The sequence below is a fragment of the Anopheles funestus genome, chromosome 2RL (assembly GCF_943734845.2).
Source record: "Anopheles funestus chromosome 2RL, idAnoFuneDA-416_04, whole genome shotgun sequence".
NCBI classification, from domain to species: domain Eukaryota; kingdom Metazoa; phylum Arthropoda; class Insecta; order Diptera; family Culicidae; genus Anopheles; species Anopheles funestus.
This window is the reverse complement of record NC_064598.1, coordinates 28,429,498-28,447,211: the sequence shown is the minus strand read 5'-3', so window position 1 is coordinate 28,447,211 and position 17,714 is coordinate 28,429,498. Positions and strand designations below refer to the sequence as shown.

The 17,714-nt window shown below is 43.6% G+C and overlaps 5 protein-coding genes across 5 annotated transcripts; 1 reads left to right on the top strand and 4 right to left on the bottom strand.

Moving 5' to 3' along the window:
- Nucleotides 1-38: 38 nt before the first annotated feature.
- On the bottom strand, nucleotides 39-2,583 carry LOC125766546 (zinc finger protein 468-like). The gene is made up of 5 exons (XM_049432597.1): nucleotides 2,062-2,583; nucleotides 1,714-1,991; nucleotides 1,352-1,648; nucleotides 502-1,287; nucleotides 39-373 (listed from the first exon to the last, which is right to left on the bottom strand). The coding sequence occupies exons 1-5, from the start codon at nucleotides 2,303-2,305 to the stop codon at nucleotides 74-76; spliced, it is 1,905 nt and encodes a 634-aa protein (XP_049288554.1). The 5' UTR covers nucleotides 2,306-2,583; the 3' UTR covers nucleotides 39-73.
- Nucleotides 2,584-2,909: 326 nt separating this feature from the next.
- LOC125766551 (UDP-glucuronic acid decarboxylase 1) lies at nucleotides 2,910-8,459 on the bottom strand. The gene is made up of 5 exons (XM_049432615.1): nucleotides 8,113-8,459; nucleotides 6,814-7,319; nucleotides 4,315-4,902; nucleotides 3,964-4,230; nucleotides 2,910-3,903 (listed from the first exon to the last, which is right to left on the bottom strand). The coding sequence occupies exons 1-5, from the start codon at nucleotides 8,171-8,173 to the stop codon at nucleotides 3,781-3,783; spliced, it is 1,545 nt and encodes a 514-aa protein (XP_049288572.1). The 5' UTR covers nucleotides 8,174-8,459; the 3' UTR covers nucleotides 2,910-3,780.
- Nucleotides 8,460-9,483: 1,024 nt separating this feature from the next.
- Nucleotides 9,484-11,113, bottom strand: LOC125766557 (O-glucosyltransferase rumi homolog). The gene is made up of 2 exons (XM_049432621.1): nucleotides 10,786-11,113; nucleotides 9,484-10,719 (listed from the first exon to the last, which is right to left on the bottom strand). Exons 1-2 carry the CDS (start codon nucleotides 10,937-10,939, stop codon nucleotides 9,662-9,664), a joined length of 1,212 nt encoding a protein of 403 aa, XP_049288578.1. The 5' UTR covers nucleotides 10,940-11,113; the 3' UTR covers nucleotides 9,484-9,661.
- Nucleotide 11,114: 1 nt separating this feature from the next.
- Nucleotides 11,115-12,686, top strand: LOC125766555 (mitochondrial chaperone BCS1). Its single transcript, XM_049432619.1, has one exon. The coding sequence runs from the start codon at nucleotides 11,326-11,328 to the stop codon at nucleotides 12,598-12,600; it is 1,275 nt and encodes a 424-aa protein (XP_049288576.1). The 5' UTR covers nucleotides 11,115-11,325; the 3' UTR covers nucleotides 12,601-12,686.
- Nucleotides 12,687-12,721: 35 nt separating this feature from the next.
- On the bottom strand, nucleotides 12,722-17,631 carry LOC125766537 (zinc finger CCCH domain-containing protein 13). The gene is made up of 4 exons (XM_049432579.1): nucleotides 17,292-17,631; nucleotides 14,095-17,200; nucleotides 13,714-14,010; nucleotides 12,722-13,640 (listed from the first exon to the last, which is right to left on the bottom strand). The coding sequence occupies exons 1-4, from the start codon at nucleotides 17,328-17,330 to the stop codon at nucleotides 13,393-13,395; spliced, it is 3,690 nt and encodes a 1,229-aa protein (XP_049288536.1). The 5' UTR covers nucleotides 17,331-17,631; the 3' UTR covers nucleotides 12,722-13,392.
- Nucleotides 17,632-17,714: the final 83 nt, after the last annotated feature.

Below are 17,714 nucleotides of genomic sequence, written 5' to 3'. Positions count from 1 at the left end.
TCTAAACAAACTAAATAAGGAAACGAAGACTCACCAGGTACGATTTCTAGGGACGTTTATTGATCGCATCGATCTACTGCCGGTTCGGCACTGGCGTAACATCGGTGACTGCCATCGTTGATTGCTTTTTGCTGTGATCCATCGTCTCGTGCAGTTTCCGATGTACCTTTAAAGGTGTTGCCTGGGAAAACGTTTGACCACAGATATCACAGACGTAAGGACGTTCCTTGGTGTGTGTCCGGCGGTGACAGTCTAAGGCATTACGGCGAGCATACGCCTTGCCACATATGTCACAGGTAAGTGGTTTCTCGCCCGTGTGGCTTGTCATATGGACAGCGAGATCTTTCCGCGTTATGTACCCCTTATTGCAGACCTGCAAAAAAACGATCGTTCGATCAACTGTTATTAGCGAAAAATGATGATCATGCTCATGTCTAAATGATCATTTAGCTTGAGCTTGTATATTCGATATGATCGAAACAATTGAAACTTTGTACTTACCTCACACACGAACGGTCGTTCATTGCGATGTATTCGCTTGTGTACATTCAGGTAGCTTTTGGATGTGAAATGTTTCCCACACTCCTGGCACGGATAGCGTGTAGTCACATCGTCCCGCTTACCGTGATGCTGTTCGATGTGCGCCACCAACAGAGCATTCTTCGTGTACTGCTTGTCACACAACTCGCAGGCAAACGGTTTCACACCAAGATGCCGACGATTTTTGTGATCTAGTAACGCTTGCTTCGACTTGAACGTTTGTTCGCACAGTGCACAGTGGAAGTTTCGCTCCGTATTGTGCGCGCGTCGATGGGCGGACAGGTAGCTACGGTGCTGGAATCCCTTCGAACAGATATCACAGCTAAACTCGAAAGTATTCGTGTGCCGGGCCACATGTTCGTCGAGCCCGATGCGCGACTTGAAGGCTTTAGTGCATCCCTCAAACGTACACTTGAACGGTGCCAATCGTAGGTGAGTGTTTCGGTGAATCGTAAGCTTCTGTCTGGTGCGGAACGTTTTGAAGCAAATTTCGCAGGTTTTATCGTTCGCTATATCTGCTGTACTGTTTGCAACGGTTGTACTGCTACTTGCGGTTGCCAATTCGGTTTCACTAAAGTCAACCAAGGAAAAGTACGAACCATCGTTCTGCTGAAGGGCAGAAATTTCACTGCACTGAACATCGGCGATTTGCTGTGATGATGAAATTGCATCCGTTGACTGTATCTTGTCAGGTGTAACATTGTACACGTCCGCTATTATGTCTTGTACGTGCACTTCGGATAAAGACTGGAAATAGAAGGTGAATCTTGGCAGGTAAAAGGATTTGTTTCCAACTACGCCAATTGCTTACCATCTCTCGATTATCCTCCAACGATGTCGTCTGGATGCCTACAAAATCATCATAGTTAAGATCATCGTCCTGCTCTACGGAGAGCGCGCTGCTGTTAATTAGATCCTTATCACACGCTACGGCCATCGTATTGTATGGGTCGAAGCAACCGTTGTCACTCGGCTCTGCAGGTTGCGCAATATTTACCGGGACATCACTATCGTGCTGAAGATAGCTTGCGCATTCTTGCTGCAGTGCAACTTGTTTGTTCATTCTGCTATCATTTGTCGATATGGAGATTCCCAAATCATGTTTCATCTAGCAATTAAAACATATGGTAAGTCGTTTGATAATATAACATCTGTTGGATGGCAATACATTACCACTAGTTCGCCATCGTTCGTTGTAAAATCGAGGTCTTCTTTCTGCAAATTACGAATAATATCATCGTAATCCTTACTGAGCTGGTTCTTCTCGGATTCATCCATCATAAACTCGTTTCCGGAGAAGTTTATGTCTGCCAGCTCATTGTTCGAATGGACTGACTGTTCCGGTTCAAATACGCTGTCGACCGATCCGGGAACCTGTGATGCGTCAGCTGTCGGATCTAATGATACTTTGCTCGAGCAAGGCACTGATTGCTGATAGTATTGTATTAGCCCTATGGATGGGAACAAGATATACCGTTCTTACATCTTATCTTCTACTGAACATAGTACAAGCGCCTTTACCATTGTAATAATCCTGGCTTTTGAGACTCTGTTGCCGAAATGCGTAGAACAGCTCCAGCTTGTAGATACACTCGTTGCATATGAACTTTGAGAAAAAGTTCGGCTCGAGATCGTTCACCTCGATGGAGATGCATTCCCGTATGATTTTCGGCAGACTACGCAGTACACCGCTCGGCGAGGTGATGTACATTCCTAACAATTCTTCACACTTTATTAAACACAGTCTGCATAAAACGTCGTTCATTCTCGTCCGTCCATACGATCAGCCGCCTGTGGGAAGTGCCTACGATTGCTGACGCGGTTGTGATTGCTAAACACCGAACAGCTGTTGATATTTGTTAAAAATTACACCACAAATAACTGTACAGCTTGAACAGCACCGAATCGCATTTGTTTGTTTACACTACGCTAATGTCGAACTGTGGAAAACTTCGCAGTCATTTGTTCGACATTTTATGAAACGCATTTAGAATATTATTTTTAAATAAAATATTTTTTTTCTCATCTGTATATGTTGCATCTTTACATAACAAAATTCATAATATGTTTCATGTAGTAGCGACAACATATAAATTTTTAAAAAATTATTTCAATTTTTTAATCCGCACTGTGTTTCCTCTGTGCTTGAAAAAAATGTCAACACAAACAGTGTTGCCATATTACACCAAATCTGGAAATGGTCGTAAAATGTTCAAAAATGTTTCATAGTTTTTGCATAACTAATTTTCCGTTTTTACGTTATGGTGAAATATGTTTACTAAATATATGGGCATGTAAATGATATAAAAAGATAATGCAAAGTATAAAGTCGGTCAAACAGTACAGGTGATAAAGCACTACTCAGCAGCTTAGTTTTTGTTTTGCAAACATAGTTTTGGTTCAAATCTTCTCCTCACTCCAAAAGGCTAAAAATTGCGCTATTGTAAAGTGAAAATAAAAAGACGTCCTTTCTCTAAAATTTCATATTATTCGCATGGTGTAAAGTTATTTTATTTTACTATTGATTACACATTTAACAGATTCTCAGCACTCTTATCTAACTTCACCAAAAAAACAAACAGACAAACCAAAATACATTCCATATTGCGCACTCTAATATTAAAACCAGACTAGAAAGTATTTACATTAAAAAAGAGAATATAAAACGGTAAAAAAAAGATCAGTTCACTCTCTCAGCATTTGATGCAGCGTATATGCTATAAATCATAATAAAATATCTCTAAATCATGTTCACACTTTCAATAAAATGTTTCATACACTATTGCACGCTCGAACTATTCGTATCAGGCCGGTATAGAATCATTTACGGTTCGAACAATTGTTTGACTATCTTGTTTGTAGCGCTTATCTTCAAAACTGCTAAAACATTTTAAATTCAGTCCCCTAAATATAGAGAGAGAATGCAAACACGAAACCTTTTACACATTCCAATAGATACTGGATTTTTTGAAAGACTGCTTCAATTTTGGAGAGTGAAATGTTACAATCTTTTACGGAAAAATACTCACTCACTGCTTTTGCACAAACGTAGTATCAGTAAATGATAATAATATTGCTACACTTATTCATTACGGCAAGCCCTCCATATCTACAACGTTTTTATGCACGTCGTCCGCCTTGTGCTTTTTAGCGACGGTGTACATATCTGTGCAGGATGGATTAAATCCCAATTGCCCAAAATCTGGCACTCTAATCCGCATCACACCACAGTACCCGATATCATAGCAAGTTGCGGAACTCCGTCGTTTCGGGAACAAAGATGTTTCGCTGCGAGTGATTTGAGCGAGCTAACTCCTTGCGGAAATAGTCTATCGTTTTCATGAGCCCTTCTTGTAGTGGAACCTATCGAAATAAAACACGATTATACATAATTATTCTCTCCCTGTTCGCATCTTAACTCACCCTCGGTTCCCAGTTGATGTATTTCTTTGCTCTCGCAATATCTGGTTTCCGCCGTTGTGGGTCGTCTTCGACGGCGGGCAGTTCGATGATTTTGCTCTTGCATCCCACCAGATCGCGTATAATTTCGGCAAAATCTTGTATAGTCCGTTCGACCGGATTACCAAGGTTGACGGGTTGTGTGTAGTTGGATGCCATTAGCGCTACCAAACCATCAACCAGATCCGACACGTACTGAAACGATCGTGTCTGTCGGCCGCTTCCATAAATCTATAATGTGAGGAAAGAGAAGTTTAATACAATCAATATTAAACGCCAAATGGTCATATTCAACACGAATCGCTAAACACCCACCGTAATGGACTGGTTCTGTAGCGCTTGAATGATAAAGTTAGACACAACGCGCCCATCATTCATGTGCATCCGCGGTCCGTACGTGTTGAAGATTCGCGCCACGCGTACATTCACTTTCTCCTGCTTAGCGTACGCGTAGCTTAGCGTTTCCGACACCCGTTTGCCCTCGTCGTAGCAGGCGCGCGGTCCGATCGGATTTACATGTCCCCAGTAGGTTTCGGGCTGCGGATGTACATCGGGATCACCGTACACTTCGGAGGTGCTGGCAATGAGTACTTTGGCGCCCACACGCTTCGCCAAACCGAGCACGTTGATCGTACCGAGCGTGTTCGTTTTGATCGTCTTGACCGGGTTGTACATGTAGTGCGGTGGACTGGCGGGGCTGGCCAAATGATAAATTTCGTCCACCTCGATGAACAGTGGGTTAACGATGTCGTGATGGATAAGCTCAAAATTTTCATGTCCCAACCAATGCTCCACGTTACGCTTCCGGCCGGTGAAGAAGTTATCCGCCACGATCACCTCGTGGCCTTGCATCATGAGATAGTCGACCAGGTGCGAACCAACGAAACCGGCTCCTCCCGTTATCTGCAGGAAAGTGAGAGCGTACAGCGGCATTAGAGGAAAGTGAGAGTGCGCGTGGTGTTGCATTATACATAAATTTCTGCTTCCCTGCCGTCTGTAGGAAACTGGGCAAGGTTGACATTAACCTTGCCGAATTTAACTGCCCAAAACTATGACATCACGCACAATTTTTACCGTTTGAAACGTGATCGAGCGGATGAATGTATCAACATGCTTTCTATCAACCACGAACCGAATGGTTATGAAAAATATGAATTTTATTTAAATCGTGAAAAAATCTCTCAGTGGAACAGCTTAATCGAAAGCATTCGAAATTTCAAAATTTCAATGTCATAATAAAATACTTGGTTAGGTTTGATGTAAAACAATATTAAGCCATTATCCGAACATGTTTCGATTAAAATGAATTACATTTTTTCTGTCGTTTACCAATTTACAGAATGTGCATTAGTTAGCATTACTAATCTAGAAATAACCATCGTAAAACTACACGAGAAAAAACACCTTAAAATTCGATTAAAAATAATCAAAATTATGCCTTTTTCCTTTTTGTTCTAAAGTGTTTACTAGCAATCGCGACAACGTAACTGTGGTCCACAAGTTCAACATGTTATCCATATCTGTTTTATGGCCGCTTAAAATCCACTTGTGAAGGTTTATTATTGTGATTTGCTGGAGATCATTGTGCTAGAAAAAAAAGGTCAAACTACCTTCGACTATTTGCGTTATCTAGGATGATGTGTGATAAAAAAACGCACACACAACAAGCAATAATGCGTACATAAAAACTGAACCACATTACCCTACATTACCACCTTTCACACAACAGATAGAACGTAGAAGGTTCGTTTAATTAAATTTTCATATAACAGTCGACATTCACCTAAACATTTGTGTCAACAACCTTGATGTCAACTGGAACTGGAGTAAAAAAAACCAGCTTGGTTTGACTTCCAAAAACCTTTTAAACAGATATCCTACAACTGTCCAGTTGATAGAAAGGTAAGGGAGCATAACAACGATCGATAGGGGGAAAAATGGTTCTCCAATCGACAGGAAAGTACCGAGATCTTTGTGATAAAAGGAACCCCAAAGGCGACAAGCGCCTTTAGCTGACGTTCGCGTGTGGTTCATTTATGTGGCCAGCCGCATGGTATACGGCTACGTCAGTAAGAGATTTACATCAAAATGACGATCGTTGTGGTGTGTACACAAGCCCAAAGGTTTACTTTGCATTACATGCTGTCATGCTGGAAGCTCAATTATGCTCAACTATTGGGAACCATTGCATAATTTCTGTTGATCTCCATCGTCGGTAGCATACGTTGGAAGGCTCGTTCAGTCGGCCAAGCTTGACACCCGCCAACAAAAAAAAAACGCTTCATATCAACAAGCTCATCATTTCGCTAAGAGTGGCGCGCTGCTGAAAAGTTTGTTCAGTCTGTCCCCGCTCGATAATCCTTATGTCGGATTGCCAATACCCACGTGTATGCGTTGGAAGTGTTATGTACCAATCGCGCTGGTCGTTCCATCATTTTTCGGTAAATATTGTCACAAGAGTTAACAACCTAGAGCCAATCGGAATATCGTCAAGCGACGCTCTTAAGTATTGTTTGAAAATTTCATTCCGTATTTCAACAGAAACATTTGCTGGTTGATGATATATCGTTTTTAGTTGTTGCAAATTTGTGTTCAAGAAATACAATGTTTTATGGCTAATGCATTAAACATTACTACTCTGATTAAACTGTAATGAAGAAGGAAGCCACTCTAGCTTGTAAGTCGCTTTAAATGTTTGAATAAAGTATACTTGAACCTTTACCGATTCAAAAATAAACTTTACAACACCAAGATGTAAAATTAAGCGAATGTTGATGCAGCAAAACAACAATTAAATTCAAAATAACAACTTACCAGTATCCGTTTACGATTTTTGTAGTTTAAAAAGGTTACATCCGGGTACTTTCGCGGTATCCGGCCTTCCAGTTCCTGTATCTTACGTTCCAGCTCCAGTATCTGTCGCTTAGCCTCGTGTAGCTCGTTCAAGCGCGTTTCTTGCTCGGGATCGTCTAGGGTAAGATCGTCATGCAATGGATCGATTCGCCGATTCTTCATAACTGACGGTCCCTTTCGGAATGACCGTAGCTTGTTCTGTATCAACACCCGCTCAACGTCGTCGGGCCGCAATGGTACACCACCGTTGGCATCATCGCTTGCCCCATCGATGCTGTTATGTTGCCTGTGAACGTTTCGATCGGCCACCGACAGTACCAGACGTTCGGGAGATGAACCGACCCGTCGATTCGCCTGATCGACGGCCGTGTTATCTGCCGCTCCAATAGCAGCGTTATCATCATCATCATACGCGTAATGTGACATCCCATTTGTTGGACTGCCCCATGATTTGTACAAACAAATCACTGTGTGCGAAAACCGGAACCGGAAGAGTGTAGAGAAAAAGAACCAATGGAAAAATGATAGATATATAGATTGATTTATGGGATGAAGCACTAATCTTCATAAAAGGGAATATGTTAGCTTGGACTAAAAATTGGAACAATGTTATAATATTGTAACAGTGCCAGTGGGAACGTAAAGCCATTCTTTGGGAATCATTAAACAAAATTATTGCAACCGTCTTTATCGACACAATTAAACTTTACATAAACACATATTCCAATTAACACCATGGCAACAACAACGCAATCGCACACTTTCACTCAAAAGTCGATGCTACGCGAGAATGCACACGTAAAGGAACCACTTGCCGAATGGTCAATCTAGAATCGCACACCATAATTCCACAGTTTATCGTCGTTTCTTTATGGACACAGCGAACGTTTAAAAATATACTGATTATTCTCGAATATTTTTCCGAATCTCCTTCGTCATCGTCTTTTCACACACAGCATAGGGTTACACACGGCATAGGCAGTTAAGCCATATCCAACATGTTTCGAGTGTAAACAAAACCGTTTAACAACGGTTCACAGCATATTTGACAAAGTTGCACTGTTTGTTCTTACCAGCGCGTTGCGTAGGCAATTCTTTGCTTAAAGATTCTAATTATTTCATCAGAACGGAACGCGAAACTTTTTTTTTTCTAGACGAAAGCAAAATATGTTTGGAACTTTCAATGAGCACGCACAGAAGGATTCGTTCCCGGGGTTGGTACGGAACCAGCTGGCGTTAGATCCTTGGACAAGCACCTACCGAGCACGATCGTCACTCCGAACGCTAGGAACTGCTTCATCTTTCTCTTCGAAAACACCATGATCACTCGGTGGTTAAGCGAAAATTTCGTCCAAAAAACTCCACCGAGCGCAGCGAAGGCAGCTCTGTTTTGACATGTTTATTTTGTCATTCCTCCCCAGTGTCAGATAGGAAAGCTACATGCGTACATACGTTGGTAGTGGTGTGATCTGGTTGCTACGCTGCGAGAGCAAGCGAGAGCGAAGGTGTTTGTGTTCGAGAGGTGGGCGGTTAGAAGGAGATGTACAATCAAACACCAATCAGCTGTCATGGGAGGCTAGTTCAAGTGGTAATGCGGGTGGAGTACCATGTACACTACTAACCAAAGTTGCGGGGCAAAGCAGCACATTGGACCGGAACATGAAAGCGGTTTTGTTGATTTAAAATAATATTTTTACACATGTGAAGATTATTACAACTATGTCCGGCACATCCACTTTATCCTCATTACAAAAGCTTTTGGTTTTGGTAATGCTTTCACTCATCTTGTGAAGCATGATCGCAGCATGTTTTTTCCATAAACACGTGCCAATAATCTCGCTCCACTCAACGCCGGCGAGTCAGCGTGTGCATTGTCCCAGAAAGCAAGTCCATTTCGTAACGATACCGGTGGTTTCATAATTCGATGTAGCTCACTTTTTTTACAATGAATCTTTGCAGTTTGCTGCCGTTTCAAAAAACTAGTTTCTGTTGCTTTGCGAAACATCTACCGATGGTTTGGAAAAAATGCGAAATGAAGCTAACACCGTTAGGAATAGCTAACATTTGCATACACGCTTTTTCAAGGTTGAAAAGGTTCGTTTTCGGCGCAAATTGCCCAGCATCGTCATCATCATTCCGCCAATGCATCAAATGTTGTAAATTAAAAATTAAAAGTGTTATGAATAGTTTTCAAATAAATACTTCGCCTGTCTCATGGTGCATCGTCAAATGGATGATGTGTGATGACCTCCAAGTTGAGTGCAGTGTGCACATAATTTTCCTCTTCACTTTCTTCAGCTTCTCAATTTAACATCTTTAGTGGTGGCTTTTTTTATATAACTTGTCTGTGATAACACATGCATTCGGTATGAGTGCGATGCAGGGTAAAAGTTTATAATGGTCATGTGTTTTCACCTGTGGCGTGAATTGTTTCAATCGAATCGCTTTAGTAATAATTGATGGTTCACGACCCGAAATCTCTTTTCTCTGTTTAGTAAAAAAACGTTAAAAAACTACATCTGATGTAAGAAAGATTAGGTTAGCGTTCACCTAAAGACAATTACGAGGTGTGTAACATATCATTGACCACTCGTTACGTGTATTTATTACTAAAACTCATTAACCGAAACGAATACTTTTTCCAGGGTTTTTATCGCTTTTGAATTGTATTGTTTATTTCTCTAGTATAAGAAATTTATGGAATGAAATCTTTACGTAGGATTACACTGATAGCGCATATACAATTTGAGGGATTGTCTTCATAAATGCCATGATTATAATTCCCCATCGGTCGGCCTCTTTTCTCACATTAAACTTCGACCAAACTGGAGTCACGCTCAACGGTGTAGCGTATTAGCTTCCCGTACCGTTTTAACAATTTCTTCCAGTAACATTCAACATCCACCATGCGCAAATTATTCCAAATATGTTCGTATCCTCTCTCAGCAATATCACGCGCCAGTTCATCGTGCTGTTGAAAGAAGCTAATCAATGCTTCCAGTTCCTCTGGGCTGCTGCGTACCGGTACAGGGATGTAATGTACCCATGGTTTCAAGGAGGGGTAGAAAAACTCTAGCCACTCATCGCCCACGTGGAAAACGAGCGAAAGGCAAAGAAAAAGGTGCTTAAATCTAAAACTAGCGGCCACACCGCGAAAGTTAAACAGAAACCGATACCGGCAGTGTTCTTCCAGTGTTACTTCCCGTGCTGGTTCTGCATTTAGCGTATCTTGGGGAGATTTCCAGGCTTGGTTTTTTGTGTACTGTGCGTCAACGAGTGATGGTTGAGCACGGGAAAGTAGCACCAACGCGTCACGCTCGTCCGAAGTACGTGAACCTCGGAAAAATGCTTTCGATTCCTTCGAATCCCAGTCGGTGCTTGCTTTCGTAATACTGGTCCGATGCAAATCCCATCGTCCTAGACCGGTGGGATAGAGAGCTATGGCTGGGCCACCCTCCCAAAACGCCCAGGCAGGGTACATTATGTCGAGATATTCGTTGGTTTTGCTAAACGAAAGTACGGGTATCCTTTCCTTGCTCCAGTGCCGATGGATTTGGGGCCAATCGCGACAATTTACCACCAGATCCATATCGGGAAGTTGCGACAGTAAGGGCTTCACGAAATGTTCCACACCAGAGCACCGTGCCGGGAACATGCATTCGCGCTGACGGTAAAGTTTGTGACCGATCACCTGATAGTGCGTCCCATACTGCTTTGCTCGGTTGATTGAGTCTTTCGTAATGCCTTGCGCTTTGAATGGTTTTAGGTCAGCTTTTAGAACATCCGTGTGGCAGTTGCAGTTGGTGCTGTTGCAGGGAACATAGCTCGCTAGGGACGATTCTATTGCGCTGAAATATTTGTTGAAATCTGCGAAATTGGAGTGCAAAATTAACTTGAGTTGTGCTTTAACAAAATCCTTCTAATCAATCTTACCTGCTGAATAGAGACTGTTGCTTGTTGTATCTCCTCCGGTATCTGCCTCCGGTGCCGTGCATTGCTCCTTGGCAGTACACATTTGTTCGTCGGACGAGGAAATTGGATCAACGCTTATTACTAAATAAAGTAGGAAGCACTTGAATAATTCCATGGTACTATACTTTCCTATCACTAAGCTGTCGATATTAGCGCTATTTTGAGAAAAAGATATGCGTTCCAAGACTATAAATTTAGCTAAAAAGTACTACATGATGGGAATGTGAGATCCGGTTAGTTTGTTGTTGTTTACGTTTACGGCCAATTGTCAACGGAGCAGTTGACAGGAAGCTGTGGTTTTTTTTGCTTTCTTTTCTTTAGTTACATTTTGCTTATTTATCGGTCCGTTTGTTGTGATCTGGATTTTCTGACGTTCATATCGCAGTCAACATAGGCGCAAGGTCGTGTGGCATGGGAGGAATAATTGTAGAAATAGTGTTTTAAAAATATTAACAGGCAACAGTATCAACACCGCAATCGAAACGCAGAATCACAAGCAAGATGACCATAACGGAGTACATTAGTGCCCTTTCCGACAATCCCTATTTCGGGGCCGGCTTCGGTCTGTTCGGTATCGGTGCCGGGGCCGCAATGTTACGTAAAGGAATGCAAGGGGCATTGATACTGTTCCGGCGGCACTATATGATTACGCTTGAGGTACCATGCAGGGATAAATCGTACCAATGGTTGCTCCAGTGGATCACACAAAAGGGTGCCCGTCAAACGCAGCATCTCAGTGTCGAAACGTCCTTTGAGCAGCGTGATACGGGGCACGTTAAAACGCGGTACGACTTTATACCATCCGTCGGTACACACATCATGCGGTATGGCGGCACATGGATTAAGGTGGACCGTGCGCGGGAACAGCACACGCTCGATCTACACATGGGTGTACCGTGGGAAACGGTACAGCTGACCGCCTTCGGTAGGGATAAGAACTTGTACTTTAAGATTCTGGAAGAAGCCCGACAACTGGCGCTGAAAAACACGGAAGGCAAAACGATTATGTACACAGCAATGGGATCCGAATGGCGACCGTTCGGCCATCCGCGAAAGCGTCGTCCCATAGGTTCCGTAGTGCTGGATGAAGGCGTTTCCGAGCGAATATTGCGCGATTGCCGCGAGTTTATTAAAAATCCACAATGGTATTCGGACCGTGGTATACCCTACCGACGCGGCTATTTGTTACACGGACCCCCGGGTTGCGGTAAATCCAGTTTCATCACTGCCCTAGCTGGAGAGATCGAGTTCGGCATCTGTCTGCTAAATCTGTCCGAGCGTGGCCTTACCGACGATCGGTTAAATCATCTAATGAACGTTGCACCCCAGCAGTCCATCATACTACTGGAGGACATCGATGCTGCGTTTGTGTCACGCCAGGACACGCTACAGCAAAAGGCAGCTTTTGAGGGACTGAATCGGGTGACGTTCAGTGGACTGCTTAACTGTCTCGATGGTGTTGCATCGACCGAGGCACGCATTGTCTTCATGACCACAAACTATCTCGAGCGTCTCGATCCGGCCCTCATACGACCGGGCAGGGTTGATGTGAAAGAATACGTTGGCCACTGTACACGCCATCAGATGGAGCAAATGTTCCGACGCTTCTACACCGGTACGGACGCCGAAACAAATGCACGCCTGTTCGGTGAACGTGTCGCTGCCGACGGACGCAATGTTAGCCCTGCACAGATTCAAGGATACTTCATGGTGCACAAAATGTCCGATCAACAAACTGTGCTGGATAATGTGCAGCAAATTTGGGACAGTACATGAGCATGGAAAGCATGGGCTGGGTTGGTAAATAGGTATAGGTAAAAAGTTTAAATAAATAAACAAACTGTAAGTTGCCCAAACCAAAACGTTTCGGAAAATGTCCTAGTAAAATGTCCGAAAATTTCAGAGCGATTAAATTTAATTATTCTTTGAACATGCTACTACATCTAATATTATGTTTGCCTGCTTACACAAATCAGCACATAATGCAAAGTGCCTAATAAAGGATATTCGTCTCCTTGCGCTGATCTTTACGAAACGCAGCACCTCTCCTAACGGATGATGCACTTCTTCTATCTACCTAATAAGTGTTTTGTTGTGTTTTGAGAGCAACAATCAATCCAATGTCGGTTATGTAAACTAATGTGTTTTGTAGTTTGTATTCATTCATACATGAGTACATTCAATATTTTGCCTATACATGTATTTTCCTTTTTGCAATAAAAGAATCTAACCGTTCATAAGATACGTAAACTGATTCGTATGTTTGTGTTGCCCTAAAGCATTAGTTAGGATTTGCACAAGTAGAATAAATATCCAATGTGTCTTATTGTTTTTTGTTTTTAAATCTAGCACATAATAAACGAACGCCTAGCGGAAGAAAGTGCAGTACCTTGTGGCATGCACGTTCAGTTTTGTCAATCTAAACCTGTTTGAAAAACTCGATAAAAACCACAACGAAGCAATATGAGCAATAAGCGAAAGAGAACTAAAAGCACAAATCAAGTTATAATCAATGTGTCTTTGCTGCCTACCAGCAGCTACTATAGCCTAGTTTGGGCTAAGCGCCACTCAAGCAGAGAATGGAGAGATCCATCGAAATTTGTCCTTTGATGATGCATCGTGCAGATCCTTCGTCGGTATATCGTAATGGTAGAAGTTACACTCAATCTTATTAACGCAATGTTTGCCGAAGCGGCACATCTTCGGATGAAAATACTGGCACTGGCTGTTGACGCAGTTTGGATAGAACTTGCACACAGGTGGAAGTGGTTTCGCAATAATCGACTTATAATTTTGTACCGGAACGACGGATGAAGCTGAAAATAGGAAGACATAAAACGTACATTAAATACCCTGATTGAAATTGTGCTTCGATTCCGTCCAACTAACCTAGCGGTGGCGCCGATAAGCCACTGGATGTGCCTGTGGATGCACTTTTGGAGTGCATAAAGCTACAGTCCAACCGGTTACAGGTTTGATCGTATTTACACATTGGATGAAGATAGAGGCACTTGTCGCCAAATTTGCAGCTAGGAAAAGCTTTGCATGGTGTGGTTGGATGGAGAAACTCACAGGCATCACCCTGGCGACAGTTGGGGAAATATTTGCATCGTTCTTTCAATGCACCACTACTAACCATCTTGGTGGTCTTTCCTTCCGCTCCGGACAAAGAAACGGCACTAAGCACTGAGAAAGGGTACAACAGAAAGGCATTGACAGACAATTAGACAAACCATTTTGGAAGCATTGTAACAACGGTAAATTACTCACGTGGCGGAATATCGTCGAATTTGCGGCTTGATTCAAGTTTCTTAATTTTCCTCCCCGGTGATTTGACTCTGCCGCCGTGACTTTCGCGTCCCTCACCTTCTCGTTCCCATTCGCGGCGCGAATCCTTTCTCGTCACGGACCGGTCATCACTGTCTCGCGATGGACTGCGATGCTGTGCGCGATGTTCCTCTCTGCTGCGTGCTCTTCGATCACGGTGATGATGATAGTCATCGTCACTGTCGTGCCGTTCGTCCTCGTCCGTCAAGTCGAATTGAATCGGAGAAACCCGCTTTCGCTTGCGGGACGATGGTTCCATTTTGTCATAATCTGATTTGGACATGTAGATCGGCGACGAGGAAACACTGTCATCCATTAGTTCCTTCGTGCGTTGCAGTAACAGCTCGTTCAACTGATTCGGTGAGCTGGAAACATTGCGTAAAGTTTCGTTACGCTTCGAACGACTTTCGACTGGGGAGCTATTTTTGGGCCTTGGGCCACGTTCCGGGCTAACCGATGGTGTTCGACGACGCGACGACGAGGAGTGGCTTTGGGTGGAACGTGAATTTGTTTTCGGCGATCGGTTAGATCTCGACGAGGATGAATTATTACCATGCGTTGATGCCGCTCCTCGTGAAGTAGCATTTAACGGAGCAGTTGGAGAAGAAGGTTTCTTACTAGCTGGTTTTGCTGTTGCCGCGGCTGCTACAAGCTTTTCGCTAAATCGTTCCTTACGTTTCTTAAGCGTTTCTTCCATCTCTTTGGAATCCTTTGGATTGGGAGACTTTGTTGCCGGTTCTCGGGCACCAACTTTGTACCCAATTCGATCCTTCACGGACATTCTTCCCTTGGTCTGTTCCGAGGGTGCTGCTACGGGTGGCGGTGGTGGCGTGTGACTTGGTGATACTTCTCTGTCTACAGACGTCTTAAAGGCTCCATCTAAAGTGACCACAAATTTTGTATCCTTGCTTTCGTTTGTAACTGCTTCCTGTTTGGTGCTGGCTACATCTTCTTCTGCTACCTCCATTTCATAATCCTGTGCTACGGATAATTTCGGTCCTTCGTATTCGTCCTGAAGGATTTCTTTAAATTCCTCATCTACATCACAATCCTCCATCAACACCTGGTTTGTTATATCCACTTCGTGTACCTCCTCTTCCTCTTCCTGCTGTTCGTGATGATCGTCTTCCTCTCTTAGTTTGTTAAACGTAACTCCTTCGTGGGACGTGTAGTGGGTATCCGGTACGCGCTCGTATTGCACGTCGACGGGCAGATGGCTATTAGTAACACCGGAAATCTCAATCACAAGTTTACGCTTAATATCTGTACGATGCATTCCAATATCTCTGGTGTTATCAATCGTTTTCTTTAGATTCGCTACCGTCGACCGTTGTGCTTCGGCCATTGCTTTTAACAACAGGTTCTTGCTCGGCTGTTTTGCCTTTGGTACAACGGGCCGTGGTTGTACTTTGATAACGCTCGCCACCGGGACTTCGATCACGTCTTCGTTGTATTCCGGTTTCGGTGGAAGCACAATCACCCGTGAACCTATGCGTCCACGCACTGTGGTGTCGGTCCCATTCTTGACGTGACCACCAGAACCGGAACGTTCCCGGTTGTTATCCCTGAGCCACTCGCGACTGCGCGAACGCTCCCTCGGACGAGATTTGCGTCCCATCGATTGATCATCAACGCGCTCCACACGATCGCGCTCTAAACGACGAAAATTACTTTCTCGAGATCTTTCACGATTGCTATCGGTGCGTGCATGAGATGATGGTGGTAATCGTGCGGCAGGAGATCTTGTGTCGCGGGTGTTACTTTCACGGCTTTTTTCCCTTTGACGGTTGTCTCCCTTTATTGTAGTCTCCTGCCGCAATCGGTTTTTTGATGCTGTTTGATCCTGTGATGCTTCCTTGCGCCGAAAAAGCGGCACATAAATTTCTCTCTCCTCTCGCCTGTGTGCCGATAGGCTAATGATGGTACTTTTTGATCCAGAACTGCCCGTATTTGCAGCGTCGCTAGATTTGTTCACATCCTTCGTGGCAGGTTCTCGCGTAGTTCTTGTATCTAGGTTTGTATTTTTTTCTCGCTCAGCAGTGATGGAAGATTTTTTGGTTCCCAGGCGTTCTAAAACTGACCGTTTCTTAGCATTAGCTTGTTGTGAGTCTGTCGACCGTGAAGCAGCCAATGGTGCAGTGCTTTGAGCTGGTGGCGCTTGCTTCGGAGGCTCCTCAGGGCCCATAGTTATTCGTTGCCTTTGTTTACTTACTGTGCTTTGTGACGGTTTGGTACTTCGCGTTGAAGTTGGTTCATCCGACCGCACTCGTGACAGGAGCAAATCATCTTCATTTGCCTTCAACAGGAGCAAATCTTCACTATCTTCGTCTGAAATATCCGTTCCTAATGACTTTAAATGGCGCTTCGCAGCACTAATTCTTTCTTCAATTTCCTTCAGCTCACAAAGTTCCTTGTGGTGCTTTTGGACAACACTTGCACTAGCGATATCGGCAATCGAAGGCATGCTGTGCTCTTCCCTGGCCGTCGGTGGTGTATTGCTCTTCGTTCGATCCCGTGATTCGGATCGTTCTGCAGGTGCTTTCTTCGCGATCGGTATGCTGTCCGATTCGAGCGACTTCTTAGCCTTTTCTATGTACTGATGTGCGAATACTTCTGTTATAGAGGTTGCCGGCAGTACTACTGCCGGCCTTGGAGGTGTATTGTCTTCCGTACCACTCGTGCGACCGGGGACAGCGTCTGCAGCTTCCTCCCCGTCAGTGCTACGGTCTCTCCGTTTCGTTTTCTTGTCTTTCCGTTTCTTGTCCTTCTTTTTGTCTTCCACCTCGGAGGATTTCCTTTTGGTGCTTTCTTTCGACTTCGTGGCAGCGGATGCCGGTAGCGTCACTTCCTGCAGCTTTTGCAGCACCTGATGCAACCAGTTTACGAATATCTCGGTTTGTGCACCGAGAAACAGTGACAGATCGTCGACCATCTGCTGCCGGGAACGTTTGTTTGCCACCATAATCATCACGTAATCCGGTAACTCATCATCGATATAACCGGTCGCCGAACCGGTGCCAAGTTCGATCAGCTTTGCCTTTACGGCACTCTGAAATGCACCGTACAACGAAATGTGTTAAGTTTTCCCTAGTTCACTGATTACCGATAGGGGTAGACACCAAACAAGTTGCCAAACTTACCCTCATTTTCTGACCAATCTCTGTGCCTAAAGTATCCATTTTGATAGCTTAGAAACCGATTAAACTCCTAATTGTGTAATAGTTTTGCAAAGAAAATCACAATCGAAACTTTCTCGCTGAGTATTTTGTCCGATATTTATGCTGCACGAAAACGCAAGTAAACAGACGGAAGGTTGATAAATCGACATGGAAATTTTCGCTAGTGATGGCACGCTGACACCAATTCCGTGCTCACTTGACAGGTTCACCGATCCGTTCCGAAGCACAGGGCACAGGGTGCTTCTTTAGGGTGGTGTTTTTTTAAATCCTACACATGCGTTAAAATTAAACTTCTTTTTTGTTTCTCTGCAAATTGATCATTTAAATTTCGTTTTTTTCATTAAAAATATTCTACAATACGAACAAATAGATGTTAGTTTTCTT

Excerpts from the sequence above, each read along its gene's own strand:
- LOC125766555 (XM_049432619.1), top strand. The coding sequence starts at position 11,326 with ATGACCATAACGGAGTACATTAGTGCCCTTTCCGACAATCCCTATTTC.
- LOC125766551 (XM_049432615.1), bottom strand. The coding sequence starts at position 8,173 with ATGGTGTTTTCGAAGAGAAAGATGAAGCAGTTCCTAGCGTTCGGAGTG. Across the intron at positions 7,320-8,112 it reads CGGAGTGACGATCGTGCTCG|TGATTTGTTTGTACAAATCA; the intron begins GTAGGTGCTTGT and ends TTTCGCACACAG. Across the intron at positions 4,903-6,813 it reads AAAATCGTAAACGGATACTG|ATAACGGGAGGAGCCGGTTT; the intron begins GTAAGTTGTTAT and ends ACTTTCCTGCAG.
- LOC125766537 (XM_049432579.1), bottom strand. The coding sequence starts at position 17,330 with ATGGATACTTTAGGCACAGAGATTGGTCAGAAAATGAGG. Across the intron at positions 17,201-17,291 it reads AGATTGGTCAGAAAATGAGG|AGTGCCGTAAAGGCAAAGCT; the intron begins GTAAGTTTGGCA and ends GGTGCATTTCAG. Across the intron at positions 13,641-13,713 it reads CTTATCGGCGCCACCGCTAG|CTTCATCCGTCGTTCCGGTA; the intron begins GTTAGTTGGACG and ends TCCTATTTTCAG.
- LOC125766557 (XM_049432621.1), bottom strand. The coding sequence starts at position 10,939 with ATGGAATTATTCAAGTGCTTCCTACTTTATTTAGTAATAAGCGTTGAT. Across the intron at positions 10,720-10,785 it reads CAACAGTCTCTATTCAGCAG|ATTTCAACAAATATTTCAGC; the intron begins GTAAGATTGATT and ends CCAATTTCGCAG.
- LOC125766546 (XM_049432597.1), bottom strand. The coding sequence starts at position 2,305 with ATGAACGACGTTTTATGCAGACTGTGTTTAATAAAGTGTGAAGAATTG. Across the intron at positions 1,288-1,351 it reads TGGAGGATAATCGAGAGATG|TCTTTATCCGAAGTGCACGT; the intron begins GTAAGCAATTGG and ends TTCTATTTCCAG. Across the intron at positions 374-501 it reads AACGACCGTTCGTGTGTGAG|GTCTGCAATAAGGGGTACAT; the intron begins GTAAGTACAAAG and ends GTTTTTTTGCAG.